We start from the raw sequence: 9,136 nt of genomic DNA, 5'->3' as shown, positions 1-9,136 counted from the left end.
GGAGTCCTAGGACCCCGTCCTGGCTCCGCCTCCCGCCGGACGGCGCAGGACGCGGGGAGGGGAGCCGGGGGCGAGGTCCGCCCCGAGAAGGGGCGTGTGGCCCGTAGAGGAGGGCAGAAAGTTCGCGTCCCCGACGGACGGACCCGAGAGCCGGCGCGGCGAGTAGCGGGAGGCGGCGGCGGCCGGCAGAGGCGCGGCCGGGCATGGACAGCGCGGCCGCCGCCTTCGCCCTGGACCCGCCAGCGCCCGGCCCGGGGCCCCCGACCGCACCCGGCGACTGCGCCCAGGCGCGCAAGAACTTCTCGGTGAGCCACCTCCTGGACCTGGAGGAGGTGGCGGCTGCCGGGCGCAGGGCTGCAGGGCCGGGGCCGGGGCCGGAGGCGCGGGAGGCAGCGGCGCGCGAGCCGTCCGGGGGCAGCAGCGGCAGCGAGGCGGCGCCGCAGGACGGTGAGTGCGCGGCGTGGGAACCAGGCCGGGGCGGCGGGGCTCGGTCTGCTGGACTAGGGGTTGCGGAGTCCCTTCCTTGATGAACTGGGCTGTGGGGCTCGCTGGCTGCGGGATCCACTGGCCCTGGGGCTCTTGAATCTTCGGCTTGTGAGACTGTGGCTGTAGGACCAGCAGATATTGGGGAACACACACACACACACACACACACACACACACACACGCACACGCACGCACACACGCAAACACACACTGAGCTTGAGATCCCAGTTACGGAGACCCGTGGGCTACAGGATCCGTGGGCTGCAGGACCCGGGCTGTGGGATCTCTGGGCTGTAGGACAGTTTGTGAGACAGTGGCTGTGGATCCCAGCCGTGGGCACTGGAGGACTGGCTTGTTCACAGTGGGAGCCGCAGTCTCAGAAACAGCCCAGGGGTGGCTGCTGTTGTCTCAAAAGCCCCTCCTTCGGAGGAAACCCTTTTTGAACCAGATCCACTTACAGTCTTGAGGATGTGTGAAAGCGGGCTCTCCCTACACTCTGTACTCACCTACCGGAAGAAGCTGGTGCCGTTGCTCTTGCGGGAGACCGAGGCTGTGGCGGGCTGAGCCATTAAGTCAGACTCAGTTCAGCCTCTTCGCGGGGCTTCAGAGGGTTTGTCGGGTGGGGATAGCTGTACAACCACACCCTTCAGTTTGGGGTGAAGGAACTCCCAGAGGAGGACAGCCCCTAGGCCTGGTTCCCCTGCAGAGGTTAAAGGTCATCTGGAAAGGGCTTTCAAAACAAACAATCCACCCAAGCAAGCCCCCCTCACACACACACAAATTCACACAGGATTAAAGCTCAGTTTTTTCAAAGAAGAGAGAGAAGTTGGCGGGAAACAAGGGTGTAAGGGTGAGTTTTGGGAGAAGCCGAGATTGGGATTGAAGGATGAGAATGAAGTGAAGGTCCCAGTCTGGACAGTTTCGGTGAGGAGCAGGACAAGGTCAGAGTGACCAAGGATCACCCAGGTGCTAGGGAGGAGTGTCGGAGGCTAACACTTCTGTCCCCTAGCTCCGGGACATCCTCGTTGTGGTGAGGCACAGTTTGGGACTGTCTAGATCCCCAAACAGTGTGGAGAGGTGACAAAACTGGTTGGTATCCCTTCCACCCTCCCGCCCACCCCAAGGACTCCACTTCCTTTACTAGGCTCAGGGTCAGAGGGGTGCTCAGGCCGCCTGCAAGCCTTTGCTTTCAGACAAGAGGGGGTCCTGGGAAGCCAGCGATGATAGCGGCACTGTCTGAAACGTAAGCATTTGTGTCCTGGGACAGCCACAGAGAATCTTCTGATAACACGTGCTGCTGCGAGCTGGAGTAGGGCATGCCTGCATGCCTGGTCCTTAGCTCCAGGGAGGCTCCTGCCTCCTTTGCTAGTGACCACAGCCCATCATTTGCAGGGGCCTGGGTACTCTCTTCCCTCAGGTGTTGGGTGATGGATGATGAGTGAGCTGACAGCCTGGGGAGTCAGCTTTTGAGATACTTGATGGAAAAGTAGAGGGAAGAGGGGGCAGTTCCGGCCTGAGGCAGAGTGAGGTGCTATATAGCTCAGTGTTCTCTGGTTTCACCTTGATGACTGAGGCTGGGGGGGCAGAACAAAGGGAACGATAAAATCAAGGTGGTGGGAAAGAAAGAAGGGGTAGGCAGAAGAAGATGAAGGAGAGGGCGCTGGATTGATGGTGAATGGCAGAGCTGCTGGCCCTGGTAGGGGCACACACTGCAGGGCCTGACTTCTTTGTCATGTAGCTGATCCCCAGATGGACTTTTCCCCCCTGGGTAATCCCAGACTGCAGTCGTCAGCTAGACTATGAGTGCCCAAATGCCATTGGCCTCTAGGAAGCTGGGTGAGTACTGGGTGTCCGCGAAAACCCCAGGATCTGGCCACGTTCCTTGAAAGCCTATGAGGACCACCAGGCTCTTCCTGGGGTGCAGCTGAGGTGTTTGAGGACAGAGAACATGCAGATGGGAGACCCAAGGGTAGGTTCAAGAACTCACTCAACCCCAGCCCTTTGCCTTGGAAACTACATCCAGATTTGCCCCGGAGTCTGTGGTGGTCCAGGGGCACCGTGCCAGGCTTCTCTCTGGGTTGGAGCCTACAGACAGAAGACAGAGGAAGGAGGCTGAGGTAGCTTCCTGTTTGTCCCTTGGGTTAGTTGCCCCTTGCTGCTTCCATGGATTGGTAGTTTGACAGTCCTGAGGGCTCCAGAGATAGGGGAGAAGGGACCTGTCGTTTCCACATCCTGCTGAGCCCAGCCCAACCTGCTAGGAAGAAAACACCAGCTGGAGGATGCGCTTAGGGCCCTGGTGTGCACAGGCCTGGTTCCATCCCCAGCACAGGAAGTGGGAAGCAAGGGAGGGAGGGAGGAAGACAGAATGCCAGGACGTACCCCCAGGGCAGCACTCGTGGACTGTGGGCTGTGCTGTTGACTCTCTTCCTGAGCCCTCAGCACCCCCAGGGCACAGACACTCGTGAAACCCAAAGTTCCTGTGGCTTCTGCGTTTTCCCCCAATAGATAGTTTATTCCTCCCAATAGAAAAATGCAGGTTATTGGGGGAATAAACAAATAGGAACTCCTGTTTTCATCCTGCCAATTAAAAACAAACAAACAAGAACAACAACAAACTAAAATCCTTTTGTTTCTAAAAAGCCACCCGTAGATCCAGCCCATATCTGCCAATGACTTTCCAAGCCTTTGCTCCCCCACCCCAGAACTGACTCTGTAAACTGTGGCTTCGCTAGTGACTCAGAACAAACCAGGGGCTCGGGTTCCTTCAAATGCTGAGCTATGCCAAGCATGTTAGGAAAATAAACCCTCGTTGGCTTCCTTTGCGATGGCATACAACAAAAGAAACCACATTAATAACCTCGAGTTTCTTAAAACCATTCCCTCCTGTGGGCAGGGCGGAAACCAGGCCATGGACACGCTGAGAAAATAAACATGGCCCTAGGAGCTAGGCAGAGAGACCAGGACAGCTGAGCCCAGATCAGGGCTGGTACCTGTTTGGAGAATTACAGGATGCTGGGTTGCCAGGACTATGTGGATCTGAAGAGAGAGAGAGAGGGAGGGAAGAAAGGAGAGACAGAAAGAGAGAGAGAGAGAAGATTTTGGGTAGGATACCTGGAATCCAAGGTCCTGGGGGAGGTAGGGCCCTTGTGAACTGAGCGGCAGTTGGTAGTTGGGGTGAGTCTGGGTTAAGTGGGAGACCTGTCCCTTTCCCTTGCTAAGAAGGACCAACCGGAACTGCTGAGGAATCTGGGGTTCAGAGATTGGTACTCTTCAATCTATCAGGTTTTTCATTTCATTTTTATTTGTGGTTTTCTAAGACTGTCTCATGTAGCCCAGGCTGGCCTCAAACTTGCTCCATAGCTGAGTCTAGCCTTGAACTCCAAATCTTTCTGCCCCGCCTTCATTACTCTTTGCTGTGATAACACGTGGTTAGTTCAGAATTTACCACGGGCCATTTGTGAGCACACAGCCCAGTCCCTGTCCACCACACCCAGCTCCCCACAGCCCCTAATTCACTCTCTTTCCCTATGAATCTGACCACACGAGATCCCTCACAGAAGTGGACTCTAAGGTTTGGCCTTTCTGTGTCCGGCTTACGTTGTATATCGTATAGAAAGCATCTAAGTTCGTCCATGTATCTTGTCTTCGAACTCCTTTCCTTTTCAAGGCTGAATTATGCTCCCTTGCATGGATGTACTTCGATTTGCTTGTCATTTCACTCATCAGTGGACATAGGTTGTGGGTAGTGCTCCTGTGAACGGAGGTATGGATTCAAAGGTCGATGCTTTGAATTCTTTGAGGTGTGTTTCTCTATGCGGAATTATTAGGTCATGTGGAGGCAGACGGGAGACCCAGGAGCAGGTTTAAGAACTCATTCACTCCCAGCCCCCTGCCTTGGAAACTACATCCAGATTTGCCCCGGAGTCTGTGGTGGTCCAGGGGCACCGTGCCAGGCTTCTCTCTGGGTTGGAGCCTACAGACAGAAGACAGAGGAAGGAGGCTGAGGTACCTTCCTGTTTGTCCCTTGGGTTAGTTGCCCCTTGCTTCTTCCATTGATTGGTGGTTTCACAGTCCCAAGGGCTCCAGAGATAGGGGAGAAGGGACCTGTCGTTTCCACATCCTGCTGAGCCCAGCCCAAACTGCTCCTTTCACTGCATGTTCTAGAGACCAATCTGGACAACAAACTGATCTGGGCGTCGAACTAAGGTTGTCAGGTTTACAAGCGAGCACTTTCACGCACTGAGCCATCGTGCTGGCCTGTCCCCTGTGGAATGGGAACAAGGGACATTATTTATGGGGATGGGGCAAGCCCTAAGCAGTTGTGTGACACATAGTAGGCGCTCAATACAGTTTCCAGATGGCTCCTGAGGTACTTACAGGGCTTGTGGAGGCCCAGGGAGGTGGAACCTGCCCAAGATCACACAGCTGGGAAAGGATGTCAGGCTGGCTGTGGGACTCCAAGTCCAGGCCCTTCTCTCCAGCACATGTGGGTGGGAGAAGCTAGGAACAGGAGCTCCCTGGGGGCTGGGGAGACTGGCTGTGGGGCTAGGAAGCTAAAGGGGTGAGGAGGTGGGGGTTGGGACCAGTGAGGAATAGGATTCGGGTAAGGAACTTGTGTGCATGATGGGATTTCTGAGCTTGCAGGTAGAAAGGATAGATGTCTGCTGGCTTGTCCTGGAGAGGGTTGTGATGTCAGAGAGGCCTCGTCCTAAGGGAGGGACACTAGGGGACTGGGGATGCTATTTCCTGGGGAGAGTGCTGCTTGATTGTTCTGCACGAAACCCAGCATCAAACCCCTCGGTACCACATAGTCCCAAGTGGGGTGCCCACCTGTAATCCTAGCACCGAGGAAGTGGACGCCCGAGGATAAGGAGTTTAGGGTCATTCTCATCTACATACTGAGTTCAAGGTCAGCCTGGTCGATGTGAGAGCCTGTACTCAAAATGAGGCAGACTGTGGCTGCTGCCTGGTTGGGGGGCTGAGAGTAGGGTAGACAGGACTGTGTGGAGACGGATCCAAAGGCCCGTAGGAAGAGTGGCTAGGAGCCCACAGGTACCTCAGCCAGGAGTTGAGTGTTGGCCCGGGTCCCACCTGCCTTGCCTTCCCTCCAGCCCTGTGACATGCGTCCTGTGATTATCCCTACTTTATAGAGAGGGAAATGGAGGCTCAGAGAAAACCATATATGTGACAGGGTCGGTCACAGTAGTCCCGCGTGTGATTCCAACCTAGGTGTTTCTTGTCTCGAAGCCCTTGTCCTGTCCCAGGTCATTGGCAGAGCCTTGGAAATACTGAGGTGGCCTGACCACTGGGGGCCTCACACCTTCTGACAGGTGTAGCTGTACTCAGGGGGTATGAGGAAGTCAGGGAAGGAGAGAGAGCGGAAGGAATTCAGCCTTGTGGTACAGGCACGAAGGAGAATGGGGCTACCTCATGAAAGGGCCCCTGTATCTTCCCTTCCCAACACCCATCCCCAGCTGCGGACAGCAGTGCGACCAGAGGCCCCTTCCCCAGCTCCCTCTTCCTCTCCATCCAGTCTTGTCCGCCTCCAGCTCCAGTCCTTCAGTCTCAGGCCCTGCCAACCTGCCCTGCCAGGCCCCGGGAGCTGGCGTAGAGCAGACGGAGTGTGGTTTGCCCAGGAAAGACTGTCTTCCTGCCGCTGTCATCCCACAGTGCCACCATCTTTCCACCCGCGCATGAGCCTTCTGCTCAGTAGAGAAGGTTCTCCTGCTAACAAAAACTCGCCGCCATTTTTCTCTCCGTTATCCTTTGAGGGTGAGAATGTCATCACCTGCAAGCACTTGGGTACCACACGGTGGGCTGGCTGCCCTGGACTCACAGTCAGAGTGACACACACACCCAAATATGCCCCACATGGTGTGTACACATCCACTCTGAGGCTCCCACGCGCCTGAATAGCCCTAACCAGGCTTTTGAGTGAGGCTGGCTCAGGCCCCCAGAGCAGGGCCTGACATACCTGGCTGGATGGGCCAAGGGTTAAGTGCTCTTATGAGGTGTTGAGCAGGAGAGAGCGTGGCGCTTCCTGTTTGGAGAGGGCCTGGGGGTGGCTGTGTCTCCATTTGCTCTTGTGGTGGCCAGGGCCACAGACTGGGCCCCGGCAGCGCACCGCACACTGACTCGTCAAGAAGGGGCAGGGTGTGTCTGAGCTACCTGCTGTCGAGTAAGAGGCCAGAGCCTCCGTGGCTGACAGCTCTACCGAGCCCAGCAGAGAAACTCCTGGGCAACGCACATTGCTTCTCCAGTCACCCGGGAGCTTAGGTCCCTTCCACATGTGTTTGTTTCCTGACTGGCTTCGGGGGAGGGGGGAGGCGTGCAGAGGGGTGGTGATGACAGGACGCCATCCACACGGGGCCCTTTACGGGTAATGATATTTTTTTATTGTGCCCTAAAAATGAAGCGCGCTCTGGAAGAGATTAGCTGGGGCTTTAAGATGGATTCTGCTTGGCTGTGTGTGGGATGGGCAGCCAGGACATCGTTAGTCTTCAGTGATGGGGCGGTGGGAGGGTCTAGGAAAGGGGCCCCTGAAAGGCTCAGCAGTGGCCGGGACTGAGCTGAGGTCTAGGAGGCAGTCCTGGAGGAAGAGCCTGGAGTAAGATAGCAGAGGAGCATCAGGCTCAGGGATGGGTGGTCTGGAATCTGCCGCAGAGGGGTGCTGCTCCCTCCAGCCCCAGAGCAGAAGAAACTCCTCAGCAGCACCAGCTGCGCCAGGTGTGAGTGTGGCATCTCTGTGCCATTGCTGCCCAGGGAGTTGCCAAAGATGCTTCTAGACAGCGCTCAGAAAACCCAAGTTTCTACCTGCCCCAACCTAGCCTTCCACTTGAAACATGCCCTGCTTCTGGGCCCAGGCTGTGCTCCCAGTGTGTGGGATAAGGTGACTGGCACGTCTGTCTCTGGACACATTTGATGAACTTCCAGGACGCACCTGTGAAGCTGGTGGAAATGTATTCCTGAGTTCCTGACCCCTGGCCTGAGCACCCGCATGCAGAAGTCCCCTCTCTGCAAGCTTTGGTGTTTGTTTCAGTCTGACTTGTTTCAGTCTGACTCTCTATACAAGAGCCATGGTCTTGTATAGCCGAGGCTGGGCTAGAACTCATTATAGAACCAGGAATGACTTTGACCTCATACTCCTGCTCCCAACATCCAAGTGCTGGGCTTCCGGGCATGCTGCGGATTGAACATGGGCTTTGCGCGTGCTAGACAAAGCCCTCACCCATGGAGTCCCAGCCCCGGCCTGCAGGTGGGTCTTCTGCCCTGCTAATGATCCTCCAGAGCCAACTGTATCCTAGCACCCCCTTTTACTGATTGAGAAGCAGCCCTCTTGGTGATGGAGCAGGTGTGTGGGGTGCCATGGAAACAGGAAGCTGAAGGGTCTGGAAGAGAGAGGGCCCCAAGGTCTAGCTGGGATAGCTGCTTTCATCTGCCCACTGGGTGCAGCATTGCCCAGGCACCTGCCCTGTGCCAGCCCCAGGCATCCTGCGAGGCTGGGATGAAGCTCGTGGTGGGGCGAGTCCTGGTGGATCCCCCGAACACACCTCCAGTGTCCCGGTCCCGGGGTTCAGCTGGGCCTAGTCAGAAGCCTCGTCCTGAGTTCCACCCCCCTGCCACCCTCCCTCATCTTTTCCATCACACCTCCCGTGGCTCCCCTCAGGGGCATCCCCTGGGCATGAGTATCCAGTCGCCAGTGGGATAGCCATTTCTTTCTAGGTTTTGTTCATCAGTCCCTAGACCCCACCTTCCTGCCTCCCCGTCCTCCCCACCACTGTCCCCCCTTGTTCCCCATGGCAGCCTCCCTTCTTGCCTTGGGCGAAGCCGTTTACATGCCAGGGATGGCGTTATTAAAAATGACATTTAACCAGGGCTGGAATTACCACGCGGATGGCTGCAAACCTCGGAATCAAAGCAGAGCCGCGGGGCGGGTGCGCCTGGCAGGGGCCTTGCAGCCTCCCCGCCGCCAGAGCTCTGCGAAGGCTTCCCACATAAAACCCCCGCAGACCGTCGAGGTCTTGAAAGCCAGCGCACCTCCTTTCATTAGACTAACAAATAACACGTAACAGAAAACAGCTGTTCACAGCAGCCCTAATGCTCTCAAGATGGGCTCTGGTGGCTGGTGTAGCCAGTGGGCACCCAGCATGCGGGTTGCAGGGTAAGGTTGCTCCCACCCCAGGCTAGCCCACAGGCCTCGTCCCACACCCGTGAGACTATGAGCTTTTTCATTTTCCTTGTATCTTTCAGGTTTAGCCATTCACTCTTCCTTCTCGCTGATGAGGATTTGTTATCTGAGGGTCTGTAGGCAAGGAAGTGGGGTTACTGGACAGCAGGCACCGTAACCCGGACAGTTGGTGATACAGGCTCAAAGTGCTAGCAGTTGGAAACCCAGTTTTGAGTCCTGCCCAGGGCCTGAGTGTGCTGGTACTGCATTCCTCGGAGGACTTCTTGCTCTCCTCTATACGCACGCACGCACGCACGCACGCACCCATGCACCCACGCATGCACGAGCACACAGACAAAATGAGTTTAGTCTTCAGAGCTAGGATGAGACCGGCTCTTCTGTCCTTATAGAAGCCAGGTGCCCTGTGAAAGCCCCCTCCACCACCAACCCCGGTCCCTTAAAGCCAGGGAGGCCCATGGCTGC

General features: G+C 56.5%; 1 protein-coding gene across 1 annotated transcript in view; it reads left to right on the top strand.

The window, feature by feature from the left end:
* Positions 1–203: 203 nt before the first annotated feature.
* Positions 204–9,136, top strand: part of Prrx2 (paired related homeobox 2) — a 33,560-nt gene continuing 24,627 nt past the window's right edge. Inside the window, exon 1 of the mRNA XM_055600572.1 lies at positions 204–447. Coding sequence (XP_055456547.1) covers positions 204–447 — 244 coding nt within the window. The remainder of the gene's footprint in view (positions 448–9,136) is intronic.

This window comes from Psammomys obesus, unplaced genomic scaffold (genome assembly GCF_907164565.1).
Source record: "Psammomys obesus unplaced genomic scaffold, mPsaObe1.curated_primary_1811, whole genome shotgun sequence".
Lineage (NCBI taxonomy): Eukaryota > Metazoa > Chordata > Mammalia > Rodentia > Muridae > Psammomys > Psammomys obesus.
Note: the sequence above shows the minus strand (reverse complement) of the source record. Positions and strands in the feature narration are given on the sequence as shown.